Source organism: Triplophysa dalaica, chromosome 5 (assembly GCF_015846415.1).
Source record: "Triplophysa dalaica isolate WHDGS20190420 chromosome 5, ASM1584641v1, whole genome shotgun sequence".
NCBI classification, from domain to species: domain Eukaryota; kingdom Metazoa; phylum Chordata; class Actinopteri; order Cypriniformes; family Nemacheilidae; genus Triplophysa; species Triplophysa dalaica.
This window is the reverse complement of record NC_079546.1, coordinates 5,043,945-5,064,657: the sequence shown is the minus strand read 5'-3', so window position 1 is coordinate 5,064,657 and position 20,713 is coordinate 5,043,945. Positions and strand designations below refer to the sequence as shown.

At 36.8% G+C, this 20,713-nt stretch overlaps 1 protein-coding gene across 1 annotated transcript; it reads right to left on the bottom strand.

The window, feature by feature from the left end:
- Window positions 1–537: 537 nt before the first annotated feature.
- LOC130421236 (scavenger receptor cysteine-rich type 1 protein M130-like) lies at window positions 538–20,121 on the bottom strand. The gene is made up of 33 exons (XM_056749018.1): window positions 20,106–20,121; window positions 19,674–19,985; window positions 18,270–18,596; window positions 17,902–18,093; window positions 17,157–17,468; window positions 16,656–16,958; window positions 16,395–16,472; window positions 15,986–16,300; window positions 15,642–15,917; window positions 15,450–15,545; window positions 14,746–14,805; window positions 14,562–14,618; window positions 14,363–14,431; window positions 14,193–14,255; window positions 13,762–13,821; window positions 11,563–11,693; window positions 11,374–11,479; window positions 10,920–10,988; window positions 8,045–8,359; window positions 7,640–7,966; window positions 7,242–7,553; window positions 6,757–7,056; window positions 6,484–6,561; window positions 6,063–6,371; window positions 5,811–5,987; window positions 2,611–2,700; window positions 2,077–2,136; window positions 1,730–1,786; window positions 1,543–1,620; window positions 1,375–1,437; window positions 1,180–1,239; window positions 992–1,048; window positions 538–873 (listed from the first exon to the last, which is right to left on the bottom strand). Exons 1-33 carry the CDS (start codon window positions 20,119–20,121, stop codon window positions 824–826), a joined length of 5,175 nt encoding a protein of 1,724 aa, XP_056604996.1. The 3' UTR covers window positions 538–823.
- Between the last annotated feature and the right edge of the window lie 592 nt (window positions 20,122–20,713).

Sequence of the window (20,713 nt, the reverse complement as noted above, 5' to 3'; positions counted from 1 at the left end):
CTTTCGGTCTTCCATGTGGTCTCTCTTGTCTCGTCTTGTATTCAGTGTGCCACTTATGTGCTACCCGTGTTTTGACTGGTATGTATTCATGTAATGTATTTGTAACGCTTACCTGTTCCACATGCTCATCTCATGCTCGTGTTCTTGTTGGTGATTATTCTGTCTTGTTCTAGTAAGTGTTGAGTTTAGTTCATGTCTAGTGTTTGGTTAGTTTAGTGTTTATTTAGTTTTCATTTCTGTTTACCTGTGATTATTGTTTTACCCCCCCATGGGTCCTGGTTTTGTGTTTATATTTTAAATCCCTTTGTTCACCTCTTAAACTGCTGCCTGCAGTTGGGTTCTTTCCCATGTTTCTTGACAATTTAGTACTTATATTTGTTATCAATAAAATGGTGACTGGATACTATTACATTTCCATAATTTACACAACTACATAAAGCAGTAAATACAGGGTAAATTCAGATTGATTGTCCCAACCAACCACTTTCCCATAAAATACAATATGATGTCTTAATTTATACTTTGTTCAACCAGCCATAAAATTTAAAATGCAATCGATATTTTTATTTCTTTACACATTTCCAGCATTTTATGTTTTCTCATTTATTTCTAAAAAGCATTGATAATATTCATTTAAATTCATTCTTGTTTCAATTGTTCAGTCTCTTTTAGTACAAAGCTGTTTAAACATAAAAACACTTCTGTAGTTACTATTGCGCATCTGAATAAGTTGTATGACACTTATGTAACTTAACAGATTGTATCAAGATCCTGTAGCAACAACATGATTTCATGGCATGAGGAAGTGGGTGTGTTTATTCAGTCACACAGTCCCGCCCACAATGTTTGACTCATCCATCACATCATCATAATCTGTTGTGTCAAAAGTACATTTTTCAATGTTAGTTGCATTAAGATTTTAAACACATTTAAATAATGCACTGACCATTTAAATCCATAATTTATAAAGAGAAAATATTTAAAATATTACCTAACTGGTTTGTCACATCTTCGTTTTCATTCTTTAAATCATACTCTTCCTGAACTCCTGAAATCACAGTCCTATTTTATGACTTTCTGAGACTAACAGATTACAATGGATAGTCACAGTGACTGCATGACTAAAATAAATACAATAGTCATACTTAACCAATTTACGAACCAGTTTAACCAACTCACCAATTACAAATTGAGAGTTCTGTCCATGGATGATGACATCATCATAAGTCTCTGGTGTGTCTACATGCATGAAGTGAAACATAACAAAGCCCATAAAATAATTAGGTCAGATAACTTACATTGTAAACTGCTTATACTTACAGTTAGTGAAACCCTGTTTAGTGTTTAATACCGTAGATGGTAGACACAACCCACCTTTTTGAGAATCAGAGTTCTGTCCTGTGGTGATGACATCATCATAATTCTCAAGTGCGTTTTCTACAAATGTAACACGAAACACATCATCACACTTATCGAGCTATATATTTTCCTTTCATGTACAGATCTTATACTTCATCCTTATCCAGAATAATGGAACTCCACCTGTCTCACTGTCTGCTTTTAGTCCATCAGGGATGACATCATCATAGTATTCTGCTGTCGTGTTTTTCACCATCTCTTCTACATAAACACACAACATGTTTGGAAACATAATATGAAATTCGCTCTTATAGGTCAAGAGATCATGTTTTTAAATTAAATTATTTCCTCAGTCAATAAAGTCACAGACCTTTCAGGTCACTGCCATTGGCGACATCATCATAATATTCAATCTTGTGTTCTTTTGCTATCAAGATAAAGGCATACCCAGAATGTTTAATATTGTGAATAGCAGCATTTTTATTTTCGAAATTAGTCAAAATAAACAAAAAAAATAATTTCATATGTCGGCGCCTATTGCCCATGGATCAGTGCACTGACATATAGCACAAGTGTGCTCATTGCGATCCGACAACAATTCCTGTCTCAGCAGTCCTTTTCTGATCCTGCTCCACCCTGTGTTTCCTTTCAGCTCTCAACTGTACTCTGTTGTAAAAAAGCCCCCCCCCCTAAAAATATCAATTTCAGTCTTCTAACCTGAGAGAAGCTGATCAGCATCTTCATATCCAGAATACTGTTCTTCAGAGATGAGACTCTCTGTTAAAATGAAGACGCACAGTCAGAAACATGTTTAGCATTACAAACAGCCTGAACCGTTACTTCCGATTGATCATACAGCACATGTCTGTGAGTATACGTGTTCAAGACAAGAATATAAGATCACCGGACCACTAAACTCAATATAACCTTACAAAACAGAGCACATCAAATATTAAATGTTACCAACTGTGTACACCATATACAAAGCACATGAAGCTCCCCTCTTCAAAAACAAGTACAGCACAGGGTGACATTCACTGACACACAAACACACAAGCAAAGCCTAATGTAAACGTGCATCTATAGATATGCACCTGCAGCTCTGTGGTTTTGTGAGAGGAATTCTGTGTTAGATGCAGGAGGTTTAACAGAGGAGATGAATATTGATTCTCACAGCTGTTTGAGGTAGAAACAACTCAAATTTGACATATATACAGTGCGGTTTAAAATATATTCTGAATGAAGACTCACCTCTCTGTGTGAAGTGTTTGTTTGTGTGTCTGTGCTCAAGTTCTTCATAAACTGCTTCAGTCTGAGTCCAGTGTCTCCTCTTAGAGAGAGCTGTGAGTGTAAACATATAAACCAGTTGTCAGTTCACAACACATGACTCATGACACACTAAACATAGAATCCATGTTACAATAGAAAAGCATTAGTGTTTACTAGATGTAGTTCTTTATTGTTTAAAGTGCTCGTTACCTGGATTTCCCAAAATTGCAGTGTTGTGTGTAACTACAGTCGTGGCCAAAAGGTTTGAGAATTACATAAATATTGGAAATTGGAAAAGTTGCTGCTTAAGTTTTTATAATAGCAATTTGCAAATACTCCAGAATGTTATGAAGAGTGATCAGATGAATTGCATAGTCCTTCTTTGCCATGAAAATTAACTTAATCCCATAAAAACCTTTCCACTGCATTTCATTGCTGTCAGTAAAGGACCTGCAGAGATCATTTCAGTAATCATCTTGTTAACTCAGGTGAGAATGTTGACAAGCACAAGGCTATAGATCATTATGTCAGGCTGATTGGGTTAGAATGGCAGACTTGACATGTTAAAAGGAGGGTGATGCTTGAAATCATTGTTCTTCCATTGTTAACCATGGTGACCTGCAAAGAAACGTGTGCAGCCATCATTTCGTTACATAAAAATGGCTTCACAGGCAAGGATATTGTGGCTACTAAGATTGCACCTAAATCAACAATTTATAGGTTCATCAAGAACTTCAAGGAAAGAGGTTCAATTCTTGTAAAGAAGGCTTCAGGGCGTCCAAGAAAATCCAGCAAGCGCCAGGATCGTCTCCTAAAGAGGATTCAGTTTTGGTACCAAAACACCCTCCAACAGCAACTTCTTCCAACAATCCCAAAACAGTTTGGTGAAGAACAATGCATTTTCCAGCACGATGGAGCACCGTGCCATAAGCCAAAAGTGATAACTAAGTGGATCAGGGACCAGAATGTTGAAATTTTGGGTCCATGGCCTGGAAACTCCCCAGATCTTAATCCCATTGAGAACTTGTGGTCAATCCTCAAGAGGCGTGTGGACAAACAAAAACGCACTAATTCTGACAAACTCCAAGAAGTTATTATGAAAGAATGGGTTGCTATCAGTCAGGATTTGGCCCAGAAGTTGATTGAGAGCATGCCCAGTCGAATTGCATAGGTCCTGAAAAAGATGGGCCAACACTGCAAATACTGACTCTTTGGATAAATGTCATGTAATTGTCGATAAAAGCCTTTGAAACGTATTAAGTGCTTGTAATAATATTTCAGTACATCACAGAAACAACTGAAACAAAGATCTAAAAGCAGTTTAGCAGCAAACTTTTTGAAAACAAATATTTATGTAATTCTCAAAACTTTTGGCCACGACTGTAGTTACTAAGTAATTAGTTACTGTAATTGAATTACTTTTCCTTGGAAAAGTAAAGTAAGAGATTACTCTTATTATTTCCGTAATTTACTTAGTTACTTTTAATGTAATTAAACTAAATACTTTGTCTAACATATGTGTGTGCAATGGGGGAATTGACATCAAAATTCAAATTCTAACTTTTAAATCCGTTCTTAAATGTATAATTCTCACATTTGTAATACTTTAGTCACTTAATATTACTTTATGCAGTTTAATATTATTTATTTGAATTAATTTAAAAAGCTGTTTCATGGCCATCCTTTTACTAATCATTTAACTAAGAGAGTAATTTGTACAGTAATCTAATTACACTATTGAATATGTAATCAGTAACTAGTAATCCATTACTTCTTCAGAGTAATTTACCCAACACTGAAAAATTGTCTTTATTGCAGTGTGCAAAAAAGTCCATGATAAATAAATATATTGTCTCCCAAAATAAAGAGAAGACTCCGAACCGCCCGAACGAGTCTACATTTTCTAATCTTTTGAGTGTCATTTTCAGACGTGAAAAATTTATAATCTGCTCGCAAAACAGGAACAGTCTGAATTAGCAAAATGCTTGTCCATAAAAAAGATGGCTCAGCAGCATAACTTTAATTGGACCAATAAACATCTCTGAATCACAATCTGTAAATGTGATTTATAATTTATGTGTAACTTTATATATGCTATTGAATGTTGAAAATTACAAATTTTGTGTGTTATGTGGTGTACACAGCTATAACTGTCCTTATGAAATAACGTTACTACTGATAATCAGATAGTAGCCCACATTATGTGTTTAAGTATCCATCAATTAATTTCCTTTTTATAACTTGGATTCATGATTAAAGATCTGGATCAATTTTGTTCATAAACTGTAATATCGCATTCATGTCAGTCACGTTAGCAATAGCATTACGGCTAATGCAAATACCATTCTGTTTACTGTTTAGTTGTGGGTCCAGTTCGCTTACAAGAGTAAAAATGTGTCATTGAATGTAGAGTGTCTGTTGTTTTCATGACGTGAATTCATGATAATCGATGTGGATATTTCAGTCAGTCACATAAGCGTTCGGCTAATGCATGTACCACAATGCCTGCTTTCAATATGCTTATAAAGGATGTGGAAAGATTTGTATCGACAAACTGTAATGTTTCATCAGTCAGTCATGTTTACACATTAGCAATCGGCTAACGTATTAACGTTGTAGTTTTGCGCTGTGTTTACTGTTAAGCTGTGGGTCCATTCTCTAACATAAGTCTCATTATCTTTATGATACAAATCGATGCCATATTGTAACCTTAGTATCTCTGTGTGCTAACCATCTTCTTGGTGTAAATACACTACAAGACTTTTGCTCAGATTTTGCCCAAATTTCAGTCTAGACTTGTTGCAGAAAGTCTGTGCCAGTCTGTAGATTGAATCAGTTAGTGTGTTTCTATCTGAAACTTTGAAAAAGTCTGCAAGTGTATGATGTCTAGTTTTCAAAGTCTGTAGTGTATTCCAGCCATAAGTTACTTATAACCTCCGGAGCTAAAGTTGATTAGTTGTGCATCTATGGAGTCTATGTGGAAAGAACAATCATAAAAACACTGGGGTGGCAAACCAATCGGAGCAAAGTGGGCTCATGAAAGGGAGGGGTTTTGGAAAACAATCTTCGAACTGCTTTGAATGAACCGTTTCGAGATCTTTGAGAAATGAAGTGATTTTGAATAGAACATAACAGGCACTTCAAACTTGTGAAAAGTGCATGTGATGTGTGGATCTATGTACCTCTAGTCAACACTCTTTTGTGTTGAATTAGAATTAGCAGCGGCACTAAGAGGAGTAAGAGCAAAACAAAGAGCAGTGAGACCAAACCTCCCAGAACAATCACAACCATTGGATGAATGAAGAGAGTAACTGGTGTTGTCTGAACTGGGTTCCTATATTTTATGCGAGGAAAATCTCCTGTTGTAAAAACAAAAACACACATTAAATTGCTGAAATTATAATCATTTCATAACTCAGTGTTTTTTCTCTCACCTGCACAGATGAATCCAACACGTTTTTTGTTTGAGCAGTCAGTGTGGTTTTTCAGGACGTGAGGACAGTCCCACAGGTGAATCTCAGTCCCTCTGCACTCGACTCTGTTCAGCCACACAACACCTTCACCAAACACTTCAATCCCATCAGCACTCAATGCTGCTCCACAACCCAGCTGCCTGCAGACCACCTGAGCATCTCTGATGTCCCACAGATCATCACAGACTGAACCCCACTCAGAGTTATGATACACCTCCAGCCTCCCAGAACACCTGCCTTCACCTGCAAGCAGTCTGAGAGGAACATGACCTACATCACACACATCACACAGCATTTACAAACACACTAACACTGTGGTGTGAATTTTTTTCAGAAATTTAAACTTTTTTTCATGAATCCATAAAATAATATAAACACATACTTGAACATTGTCTCCAGTGAGGAGATGGTGTGGTAGAACATGTCAGATGACTCCGGGGAACATCATCAATCACCTTCTCTAATTATATAACATGATACAATTGAATTAAATACTGAGCAGAACATTTTATAAATCATCACCTTCACCAAATTCCTCCAATGGTACGTACTTTTACCTTAGTCTTATCTCACAAATTAAGTGAACATTATTTAATTACATTACAAAATTATAAGAAATATGACCACTAGACAGTAATTTGAATGTCCAACTTACCAGAGCAGGTAATGTTGGCCACTTCATCTTCATCACAGTTATTCTGTCCCCAGGCTGGTGATGGACACTGCCATACAGTGGAGTCATGTGATCTACATTTAAGTTCATCCAACCAATTCCATGACCTCAATCCAACTGAATAACTGGGTTCACTGGCAGATTTTCCACAGTTGAGCTCTTGACAGATCAGACTCGCTGTGTCTCTGTTCATCTGATTCCAGCAAACATTACCCCAGGATCCATTGTAGAAAACCTCCACATTCCCTTCACAGCCTTCACTTAACCTGATCTCTTTAAACTCTACAACAAAAGGGAAAGTTAAATCAACCACACTGAAATGTACGATATACTGTAAGTTCAAATGTTAAGAAATTGACAATTTATGTATTTTGAAATAAATGTATCTGACCAAATTTAAGGGTTATAGAAACAAAATAAAAAATCATCCTCAAACGATAACCTCATCACTGCAGGTTAGTGTTTACCTGAGCACACGACTCCTACATCCTCCTTGTGTTTACAGTCATGATCTCCCCAGACCCGTGAAGAGCAGTTCCACAGAGACGTCTCATTCCCCTCACAGTTCACATCTTTCAGCCATATGGGTCCAGAACCAGGACCAAACCAGACTGGTACATCACTGAGAGCCACTCCACACTGCAGCTGTCTGCACACCACATGAGCATCTTTAATATCCCAGGAGTCATCACACACTGTCCCCCATGAGCCTTTGTGAAAAACCTCCAGCCTCCCTGCACAATCTCCACCAGATCCCACCAACCTGATCCACCTCTCATCTGAGAGAACATAGAGAGAGAAACAGTTATTATACACAAACTAATTGATTTAGAATTAAAATACAATTAGATATTGTCATTCTGACCAAGGCAGGTGATTGTCAGGTGTTGTTTGGAGCGGCAGTTGAGAGTTTGAGTAGAGCTGATGCAGTTCCTCAGATGATGTTCAGTCCCAGAGCACTTGAAGCCCATCACACACTCATGACTGTGTTCAGCACTGGATGAAGAGGAGCCAGAGAAGTTCAGCACAGAGCCACAGCCCAGCTGTCTGCAGACCACAGAGGATTCAGTGACACTCCATGAGTCCAGCAGAACTCTCCTCCAGACCTGATCAATGTAAACTTCCAGCTCCCCCTCACACTCTCTCTCTCCAGACAACCTTACACCACCATCATGAAGAGAGAGAGCGGAATCTGAAGAGAAGATCTCACATTTAACCAAAATAAGTTTTACATTCTCATTATGTTATTGAGAGAGTGAAGTTGACTCACTAGAACAGATGACTCCAACATCTTGTTTATGAGAGTATTCAGCTCGACTCCACGAAGAGATTGAACATTGTGAGAGTTGTGTTTCATTCCCCTGACAATCAAACACATCAGCCCAGATTTCACCAGATCCCTCTCCAAACCAGTCCACTCCCACAACAGACACAGCAATCCCACAATTCAGCTGTCTACAGACAACACTGGCAGCTCTCATATTCAGGCACCCATCACACACTGTTCCCCACTCAGTTAAATACTGACGCTCAACTCGACCAGAACAGGAGTCTGAACCATTTACCAGTCTGACTGCAGAGTAACCTGGACAAAGAATATACATTTGAACATGTTGAACTTGGTTTTCACTGTTAAAAAAATACAGAGTGTCAAAAAAAGTTGTTTTTGATTGCTAGTTGTCACTACATTAAATCTTTTGTGTCCACATACACCCCTTTCTTCATAACAAAATGCATCTGCTCCCAGCAGCTGTACAGAAACTTCACAATCATCTTTCTTCACACAACCTCTGCATCCTGATGATAAAGGGTGTTCCAAGCTACAGTTTTAGCTGCACAGTATGTACAGTATAAGTAATTACTAAAAACATTCTTATTACTTATAAGAGTAATTTGCATGCAACAGGCCTCATAAATGAAAATTATTTTATGATAACTGCACATTCATAATAAGTAAATTATTTAGAAAATATGATGCAGTGTAATTTGCAATGCCTATCCCCTCAATAAACACACACAATAGTATAAAATAGCATGTCAATAGTTTGCCCTTTGTAAATAGTAACATGAAGAACCTCCACTCTACCAGCACAACAATTGCCACCATTCACCAACCTCACACATACTCCTATTATATTATGAGATAAAGACAACAGACATTGATTTTAAGTATAGTATACTACATATATTTAAAAGCAAAATACTTTTATCCCAAATCTGTACTTACCGGCAGTTTTGGTCATAACTACAGATAACACTAAAGTCATAAGTGTGAGACAGATCTCCATATTCCTCTACTGTACACACAGTCTGATTGAGAATAATGAGAAGTCTGTGTAAAGTTCCTCACTCATAGACTGAACACACTGGATCATTACAACCCCTCTACACAGAGAGAGAGAGAGAGAGAGAGAGAGAGAGAGAGAGAGAGAGACCAATCACACTCTCTGTTACCTTATTAGAATTAACAAAGGAAATCATCAAACAACTTGAGTAACAAATCAGAAGAGATATTTGTGATTTTCTCCATATATATCAGAAGAACGTCAGCGCTGATGTACAAGACTCCTCCCTCCATCTACAGAGGAGACAAACACCTGCAAGATTAAAGATAAATTTATACAAAATAAATGAGAGTACGGAAACACTTTCTATTCTACATCAAATCCTGTCATCTGCAGGAAACTATATGATCCCTTCACACACTCTCACACACTTTAAAACACAGTACACACACACTCTTCATAAATGTTATGTGCACTTCTTATCCATTCTCATTAAATGCATTGTACATTTAAAATGAAAGATAATTTGCAAACCTTCAAGTTCTCTGACTTTAACCAAACAACAAATTAGACAAAGCAACCATTTAAATTCACATAAAACAAAGTACAAATTAAATTTCAATGAAGTATAAATACCTACAATACCTGTATGCTATATATAACATAATAAAACAGAATCTGTAAATATACTAAAGGATTGGATCAAGATATATTTAGAATATATCTATTTATATATTTGGACCAGCATTTATGCTCATTCAATATTGTAATACTTCATTCATACACTAGATGACAGTTACAGAACTATCAATCAAAGAATCAGTAGGCCTAATGTTGTTTTGTGTTTTGTGTTGCGACTGGAAAAGTTTTTTTTGTTCTTTCACCTAATTTTACTACTGTTTTATTTTTTAAGTGACAATATTCTCACTGAATGAACCAAACAATATAGACCATGGTAGGCCTACAGACCAAATATACCAGAGCCCACCTCAAGACTTAATTGCTTGCGATAGCCTAACCTTTCAGGAGAACTGGAAAACACATCAGTTCAGTTGAATAATGGGTCTGACACCGACTTAAACTTACCACAGTACACCACAGTAAATCTCTTTCTTATCCCATACTATTTTACACAACAGTATTTGGTCAAACTCTCCTCCAGGACTGATATCACCTGTCTCTCAGTATCACCTTTATCATCATCTTAACTAATCTTACATTCAGCTACAGTGTATAGTCATCAGTCTGAGATGTGCATCAACTCCATCGACACATCGACGTTAAGAGCAGACAGGTCAACTTAATACAACTGGTTAAATAAATAACATTTTAAAGCAACATAAACCATAGTGAGAGACTGGTTTACTCTCTACTGCCATCATGCGCTCATGACTGGAACACAAATTAACGCGCTTCAAACTTCACTTTGTGCTCAATCGCGATGCGTAATTACGTAGAAACTTGTGTAAGTAGCATATATTTTTGTTGTGTTTATGAATTAAATTCTGGGGTTCTTGCCAACTTTACGTATCGTATTAACATAAAAATTGATGTTTGGTATAGATTTTTTAATTTCTTTTTTTGTATTACAACAAGATGTCATTATTTACACTTAAAAAGTAACGATATATTCCACAAAATAAAAATAAATATATACAATAATATAAAAATCATATAAGCAGGAAGCGAGATTAAAAAACTATGCATATTATTAATTAATGGAAACATATGGAAGTGAATGTAGTGGTTTTTGAGTAATACAGTCATTGACTGCTGGCTATGGGTTGATTTGTAGACCATCACTTTATCCAATGATCCTGACGGCTTCCCTTCTGCTGCAAGAAGCAGAGGAGATGTTACTCTTCCAGCCCTGCTTTGTGATCCAGGTGCTGATTCGGTTCTCTGAAGGTAATCGCAGGTCAAAGTGTGCTGCAAAGAATGGTTTTGTTACTTAAAAACAGTGTAAATGACAACATTCAATGATGTTTGCAGCATTGTAAAATTCTTGCTAATAAGTAAAAAACATAGATGACATGTTGCACACACAGTTTCATGTGTGGTTCAGCAAACGCATAAACGCTTTGAAATGATGATAACGAAATGTGTATTTTTTTATAAAATTGTTTTGACAAATCCTACCAACCTTGAGTTATCAGCCATCTTGCAGAACAGCGTCTGGGCCACCACAACATTGTAGCTGCTTACATGCAGTAATTGTTTCCACTGTCGAGGTTGAATTTGACAGGTAATCAATCATCAAAACCTTTTCTTTCTGACCCAAAGTCTCAAAATTTCTCAAACTTTTTAAACTTACCTTTTCCTCTTCCTGTGACAGGGCAAACATGGCCACCTGTTTTGCTGCAGTCGTTTGCTCTATAAAAGTCAAACTTGTGTTGTTGTCTATTTATCCATTTATTCACCTTAAAAAATCGGATATGACACTTACCAATAAGGGTAAGGATGGGAAAACTTTTTAAAGTTGGAATTACAGTGTAATACTCACCGTCATGCACTCCACCACACTTGGTGTCTGGACGTGTTTGCGGATAACCAGAGCCTTGGGACAATACACCACAAAGGCGCACTCTGTCAACACCTGGATGTTGTTTTCTTCTTGGAAGATCTTTCTGATAACTGTCAGGAAGTCATCCTAGACACTCAGCAGCACAGTCCAGCCCAGCAGTCTCGTGGTGTCATTTGATTATTTTGAATTAATGTGTCATGCCTATGAATTTAAGATGGAAATGTATTAACATTATATATCTGTTATGTAATTCAGTTAAACGGCTGCAAACGATAAACTCACTTCTTTTGGGTGATCGCTTTACTGCTCGAATTGGAAGAGCATTACTTCAAAGATCCAATTTATTCAATACAACTTTTACAGTCCCGGTGCAGCTTCTCATTGTTATACCTCAGGTTAGTGTTTACGGTATGGTACCGGAGGAATCTGTCAGATAAAGTAACTATTTAAAGGTCCAGTGTAGGAAATGTAGCGGCATCTAGCAGTGAGGTTGCCAATTGTAACCAAGAGCTCACTCCACTGCTCACCCCTTCCTTTCGAAGCACTGCTGATGATGGTTCAGAGAGTGTTCGTTATAAAGACTCTTCTCTGTCATGAGCCTCCTGGATCGATTCTTCAACAGCACGTCTGTGTTATTGAAATGTGGAAAACAGGTTTGCTGTGACAATATTTGGGAACATATCCTGTAGCTCAGTGGTTAGAGCACGGCTTGCACATAATTAGAAATAAATGTTTAGTACAATTAGTCGGTTTGGATAAAAGCATCTGCCAAATGTGTAAGTGTAAAGACTCTCACCAGGTCTCATCACTGCTGTCCTCTCAGTTTAGTCTGTTTCTAAACCAACTATGGACCAGCGCAAACCAGCATATGCTGTTTTTTTACAGTGAAGTTTTGCACCATCAGGATTGATGGCTCACCTACTTTGGAAATGTGTTACTGCTTGTAAAAACTTTTACAAACTTTTAAGACTTTTAATCAAGTAAAAATATAATATACATAATATATCATATTTTTTATTACAGATTTATAACTATTTTATTAAATAAGCAAAAAAACTAAACAGTAAATGCCATGCAGACAGCATGACAAAACTAATATTATTAAACGCATATTACAAGATCCACATGTGCAGTTAGTTCATTAGTTTGGAGTCATTAAGCCGAACAAAGGAGGGGTGCAGGTTTTAATTATCTGGATGGGGTGGACCAAAACCATGAAAAGCTTTTGTGTCTTGAAATAATGTAAATAACTACAGCTACACGTATCTCTTATTGTTCTTTTAAACACTTTGAAATCATAGTTCTTTAAAGAAGAGGGACAACATAGGAATCATAACCTGAGAAAGACTTGAAATACATGTAAGGTGCAGTCATTGGATTTTGGTATTTAAGTAAAATTCTTTTTTCTAAAATGTATATCTTTAAAAAACTAATGAGACTGGTCAAATAACATACACACGCACCATAAATCACAATGTGAGACTGATTTACCCTCTGCTGCCCTCGTGCGCTCATGACCGGAACAACAGAACACAACTCGGATCACACATGAACTCGCAACAAACTTCTGACACGTCAACCCCACATGTTAAAATATGACTATTTATTAAAACGGTATAAAGTAAAACCTCATATATGTGAAATATGTGCTTACTTTTAATTTGTCATTTAGGAAGATCCTCAAGCACACGCAAATTTATCAATAGTTTTTTTAATCATTGATGCACAGTTTATAATGCCAAAAAAGATTCAACCCGATTTTGCGGCAGGAGATTCAGCAGCAGTAAGACGTAATTCAGCAGCAGTAAGTCAAATCCTCAGCATTTTTTGCTCAGCATTTTGAAAATACTTTGACTAATACAAATAGCAAAGCATGTGACTTTAAAATGAATAAACAATGTTTGAAATATCATTAAAACATATGGCACTGTAGCTTTAGCAGCAATTATATAAGTTGTAATATTATTTTCGTATATTAGGCAGATGGTGGGCTTATTGAGTCATACAGCTCCTCCCACTTTCTTTGGCTCCTCCCCCATATCATCTTCTGTGTAAAGCAAAAGCAAATTCTTTTGTGAAGTAAATAAGACTTTTGAACAAAGCGATAAATATGAAATTAAACATTTAAATTAAATTATGCATCTCCTTTTTAGAAAGTTAAATAGGTAATCAACCTACCTAACAGGATTCTCACATCTTCACAGACATTCTTCACATCATCATCCTCCTCAACTCCTCCTAATGAAATCACATGACATGGGAAAACAACTCACATAGTGATTTTTTATCCATCGTGTACATTTATACATCGTATATGCATGTTACAGTCACAGTTTTCCTTTTCATTTTGGCAGAAGACATACAAGCAAAGTTCGCCTGTGGAGACGATCACACTTCATTCTGACGGTCACTGAGGTCATGAGGGCAAAAGCGGCAACACTTAAGTATGATGTACAAATTAATTTTCATTGTGTTGTGTTATGTTGCCCTCCTTTGGGAAACCGCTTTATTTCTGGGTTAGAAAATCCTGTCAAGTGTTCCATTGAGATGATATTACCCTTCTAAAATACACTAGATGGCAGAGTATAATGTAAATGAACACAACTTACCACTTTGAGGACTAGAGTTCTGTCCTGTGGATATGACATCATCATACATCTCAAGATTGTCTTCTACAAATGTAACATAAAACACACGTCATCACACCCATAGAGCTATAAAGTATATATTCCCATCATGTACAGATATTTCATCCTAATAGAGAATAACAGAACTGCACCTGTCTCACTGTATGTTTTCAGTCCATCGGTAATGATATCATAGTTTTCAGCTTTATTCACCATCTCTTCTTCATAAACACAGAACATGTTTAAAAACAAATCATGAAATGTTCTTCTGTAGGTCATGAGGGGAGGTCATGGCCTTTTTAAAGTGGAATAAACAATGAACAAATGTGATCAGTCAATAAAGTCACAGACCTCTCAGGTCACTGCGATTCGAAACATCATCATAAGATTCAGTCTTTTCTTCTTGTACTATAAAAATAAGAGCCGTAGTTGAGTATTGTGTAGTATACGCATGTTTGATATGTTTGTAAAGTATTAGCAAATGATTTGCCTTAATTAGATACAAACCTAAAAATTCTCTTTATAGTCTTCTTACCCGAGAGAAGCTTATCAGCATCTTCATACCCAGAACGCTTTTCTTCAGAGATGAGACTGCCTGTTAAAGTGAAGCAGAACACTCAGAAACATGTTGATCATTACAAACAATTTGAACCTGAATTTCATTTAAATCTCATAGCACATGTGTCAAGATTTGTTTACACTTGCTCAGTTACCATTTTACCCCATCGTGGGTCTTTTATTTTGTTTAAATAAAGTTTGAGGTTGAGTAAGAGAATTACAGATCAACCGACCAGTAATGAATGAACTATCAAGTCCTAAATATAACAAACAAATATCAAGGTAAATGCTCAGACACTTGTATCCTCACATGAACCCATTTCTCACTAGATTCCATACATATAGACAGGAAGACCCCCCCTCCAAACACCTGTACACATGCACCTGCAGCTGTGGTTTTGTGAGAGGAATTCTGTGGTTTGAAGCAGGAGGTTTAACAGGACTAATAATAAACTAACATCAGCTGTCTGAAACACTCTAAACTAAACATTCAACTCAATACAAACTCACACAACATACACTGAATTACACACTTCACGTATATGAAACAGATGGGAAACACTACGTTTAATATTTGTACAGCTCATTCATTAAATAAAGTAGGATATGATCTGAATTTCTGAACAATTAAAAGGCCTTTATGTTTTATGATTTGAAAACAAACATTTCATGAAATCTCACCTCTCTCAGCAACATGATTTAGTCGGTTTGTGTGTCTGTGATCAATCTCTTCATAAACTGCATCAGTCTGAGTCCAGTGTATCCTCTTGAAGAGATCTGTAAGTATAGACACACAAACCTGCTGTCAGTTCACAACACATGACTCATGACACACTGAACAAGACTCTAGTAAGATTGATGTCAGAACTTCACCTGTATATGAAGTGTGAACCTCCGTTCCTTTCCTCATCAATCGATTGTGCTGAATAAGCATCAGCAGTGACACCAAGAGGAGTAAAAGCAAAACTAAGAGCAGTAAGAGCAAAACTCCCAGAACAATCACGACCACAGGAGAAATGAAGAGAGACGGTGATGGAGGAGTTTGTGCTCGAGTCACCAATGTTGAAGAAACTGGACTTCTGTTAGTCTGAGAAACTGAATGAGAAGCTGTTGTTGTTGTTGCGGCTGAAGTTGTGGGTGCAGACAAATCTGTAAATGGAAAAAATACATTTAATAAACTGCTGGAATTAAAATCCATTCATCAGTGTTTCTCTCACCTGCACAGATGAGTTCAACATGTTCTTTGTGTGAGCAGTCAGTGTGGTTTTTCAGGACGTGAGGACAGTCCCACAGGTGAATCTCAGTCCCTCTGCACTCGACTCTGTTCAGCCACACAACACCTTCACCAGCACCAAACGCTTCATTCCCATCAGCACTCAATGCTGCTCCACAACCCAGCTGCCTGCAGACCACCTGAGCATCTCTGATGTCCCACAGATCATCACAGACTGAACCCCACTCAGAGTTATGATACACCTCCAGCCTCCCAGAACACCTGCCTTTACCTCCACTCAGTCTGAGAGGAACATGACCTACATCACACACACATCAAATGTGAAACACAAATCAATGGAGCAGATATGTATCATAATTTTATACTAACATTTATTTATCATATAAACATACTTGAGCATTGTCTCTGGTGAGGAGATGGCGAGGTAAAACATTTCAGATGACTTCGAGGATCTTCATCAATCTCATTCTCTGAGATTATAATATGACAAAAATAACATTCACCTCTGAATAGAATTTTATGGAACTACATTTATAAAATCGCACAGTGCTAAATCATTTTTCTAAGCTCACAAAGCAATGTTATGCTTTATTCAAGTTTATTCAAAAGAATACATACATAATATCAATGAATTTTATAAACACGTTTCTTACCAGAGCATGTGATATAAGCCACTTCATCTTGACTACAGTAATTCTTTCCCCAGGGGGAAGATTTACACTTCCACAGATTTGAGTCATGTCGTCGACATTTAACATTATCCAACCAGTTATGAGCTGATGACACCCTTGCTGTAGAGTAGGAGAGCACACCAGATCTTCCACAGTTGAGCTCTTGACAGATCAGTCTCGCTGTGTCTTTGTCCATTTGGTTCCAGCAAACATTACCCCAGGATCCATTGTAGAAAACCTCCACATTCCCTTCACAGCCTTCAGTTAACCTGAGTTCTTTAAACTCTACAATGAAAAGGAGCAATTCAAATACTCACAGTCTGCTAATACACCACAAGTTTAAATGGTTCTTAATTAACATTTACTAAAAACTAGATGTGTCTGATCAAATGTATGGGTTATAGAAATACTTTAAAAGCATATTTAATATTTGCAAATGTAACACATACATCATTTACTCCATTACTGCAGGTTAGTGTTTACCTGAGCACACGACTCCTACATCCTCCTTGTGGTTACAGTCATGATCTCCCCAGACCAGTGAAGAGCAGTTCCACAGAGACGTCTCACTCCCCTCACAGTTCACATCATCCAGCCATATGGGTCCAGAACCAGGACCAAACCAGGCTGATACATCACTGAGAGCCACTCCACACTGCAGCTGTCTGCACACCACATGAGCATCTTTAATATCCCAGGAGTCATCACACACTGTCCCCCATGAGCCTTTGTGAAAAACCTCCAGCCTCCCTGCACAATCTCCACCAGATCCAACCAGCCTGATCGACCTCTCACCTGAGATCAGACACAGTAAGAGAAACAGTTATTATAAAATAATAATAATTAACAACAAAATTTAATATTTAAATTTTCACCTTGGCAGGTGACTGCCTCCTCCCCCCCACACTCTCTCTCTATAGACAACAGCACTGTTCCATTATGGAGAGCCAGAGATGAATCTGTGAAGAAGATCTGACATTTTAGACGGCAAGTCTGCACATCTGAGGTAGTATAACAACTATCAATATAAATCAATTATTTAGTAAACAGTACTTTGTGAGTCTTACATTCTCATCGTGTTATTGAGAGAGTGAAGTTGACTCACTAGAACAAATGACTCCAACATCTTGTTTATGAGAGTATTCAGCTCGACTCCATGAAGAGATTGAACATTGTGAGAGTTGTGTTTCATTCCCCTGACAATCAAACACATCAGCCCAGATTTCACCAGATCCCTCTCCAAACCAGTCCACTCCCACAACAGACACAGCAATCCCACAATTCAGCTGTCTACACACAACACTGGCAGCTCTCATATTTATGCACCCATCATACACTGTGCCCCATTTACTGAAATACTGACGCTCAACTCGACCAGAACAGATATCAGAGCCGTTCACCAGTCTGAGGTCAGAAAAACCTGGACAAAGATTTCAGATGTTAACAAATCCGAATATAAAAATATGGCAAGTGAATATTGGTGTATAACCTGGTCAAAGAACTAAAACCACAAAGAAATACAAAAACAATATCATCTGAGATGGTATTGCTTAAACAACAAATAGTTTTAAACTAATAGTAAGTTTTGAAATTTACCAGAACATGACAGTCCCACATCATTGTCATGGGAGCAACTTGCATTAGTTGAATTTGATGATGAACACGATCGAATGTGAGATTCGTTTCCTCTACATTGAATGTCTTGTGTCCACACGTGTCCCTCTCCTTCACCAAAAGCATCTGCTCCCAGCAGCTGTACAGGAACCCCACAGTTCAGCTCTCTACACACAACCTCTGCATCCTGATCATCAAACGCAGCATCACACACTGACATCCAGGTATTTCCACGAAGCAACTCAACTCTTCCAGAACACAGATGAGGTCCATCAGCAAGTCTTGAAAACCTTCCGTAGTTTATGATTTCTGATTATACAAAGTGAACAACATATAAGGTTATATTGGATTAGTTAAGAATGGAAAATACAGTGAATCCCAGTATTATCTTTGGACTTTTAAAGGAATGGTAGATAACTGGTCATTATATACTTTAGAAACATAATATTTCATAAATATTTTATAGAAATTATTTCACTTTATGAATAATGAATTTTGAATTTTGAAAACTACTTAAATCTATATTTTCTATAACCAACAGGCTGCCAATGAGTCGCATTTGGCCCTTTGCACTTTAAAATGTGTCCGCCTTTTGGGATGTCGAAATATTACTGATATAAAATATATAATATAAAACTGACCTGACCACTCTTCAGAAATTACACAAAACAAAGATGTCAAATAAAATGTCAAATAAACTGCATGAAAAGTACACAGTAAAAAAACATTTACTTTCTCTGCATTTCAAAACAACAGGAAAACTGTATAAAAAGCGAATGATAAGTGTTTATAAATATATGGAGACTAATAAAAAGGATATTAGTCTCTATAAATGTAACGTATTTCATATCAATTTATAACAGATTTTACTTACAATTTTAACAAACCCATGCATATCAAGTTTCCTTTATGTATTGTATTTATTTATACATGTTTTTCTACGTAATTTTCTACAGTAATTTTTAGTTTATATCACAAATTTTACCCCACCACCATTGTACGGTATAATTTTTTCATTTGAATATTTATTTAATACATCAACTGTATGAAAATTAAATTTAAATTCAGGTGTCTTTTTGCATTTGTAGCAAAACGAGGCCGTCAAGCTGCTTACCAGTCCAATTCATTCCTGAAGTGATTCCAATAGTATTTTGTTTTAGAGATTAGTGGTTAAAACGTTTATTAAAAATTGTATTTGTTGGCTATTTGTATCAAAAAATAGAGTTTTAATCCAATTACCTATAGATTTATATAAATGTAATATACTGTACATGATATAATTTATGCCCCTATATTTCTCATGTGAATGAAACATAGCCCTCAGCCTATGATGTTTAGTACTGTACCTCTACTTTACAATAATGATGACCAGTATTCAAAGCTCACCTGAACACACAACTCCAGCATCTTCTTCATGATCGCAGTCACTAGTTCCCCATTCATTTGAACTGCAGTTCTTTAGCGTGGGCTCTGATCCACTGCAATTTACTTCATCCATCCAGATTGGTCCTGATCCTTCTCCAAAGTGAGAAAAATATGGCACCTGCACAACATCTCCACAGCCCACCTCTCTACACACCACTGCAGCATCTGTCATATCCCATTTATCTTGACACACTGTTCCCCACTGACCATCATGAAGAACCTCCACTCTACCAGCACAAGGACTGTCACCATTCACCAACCTCACATTCTCATCTGTTACATATGAAATACATTAAAAGAGATGTGAAAGATAATGCTATTAATAATGAGCATAAAATACTTTATTTCCATTTATAGTATTTTTTTCATATTTGACTGCAATTGTTTACTTACCCACAGTAATGGGCATCGCTGCAGAAGACATTAAAATGAGTGTGAGAAAGATCTCCATAATCCTCAACTGTACACACAGTCTGATTGAGAATAATGAGAAGTCCGTGTAAAGTTCTTCACGGTTCCCTCATAGACTGAACACACTGGATCATTACAACCCCTCTACAGAGAGAGAGAGAGAGAGAGAGAGAGAGAGAGACCAATCACACTCTCTGTTACCTTATTAGAATTAACAAAGGAAATCATCAAACAACTTGAGTGACAAATCAGAAGAGATATTTGTGATTTTCTCCATATATATCAGCAGAATGTCAACGCTGATGAACGAGACTCCTCCCTCCATGTTCAAACACCTGCAAGATTGAAGATTAATTTACACTAAATACACGAGAGTAAGAAAACACTCCAGTATCTATTCAACATCAAATCATGTCGTGTGCAGGGGTACAGGAAACTATATGATCACTTCAAACACTTTAACACTTAAACAATTTAATACACACAGATACATTTTCTTCACAAATGTGAATGAAATGAATTGAACATTTAAAAATAAAATATAAGAGGGACATAATTTTTTTTTTTTTTCAAACGTAAGAGCAAATATA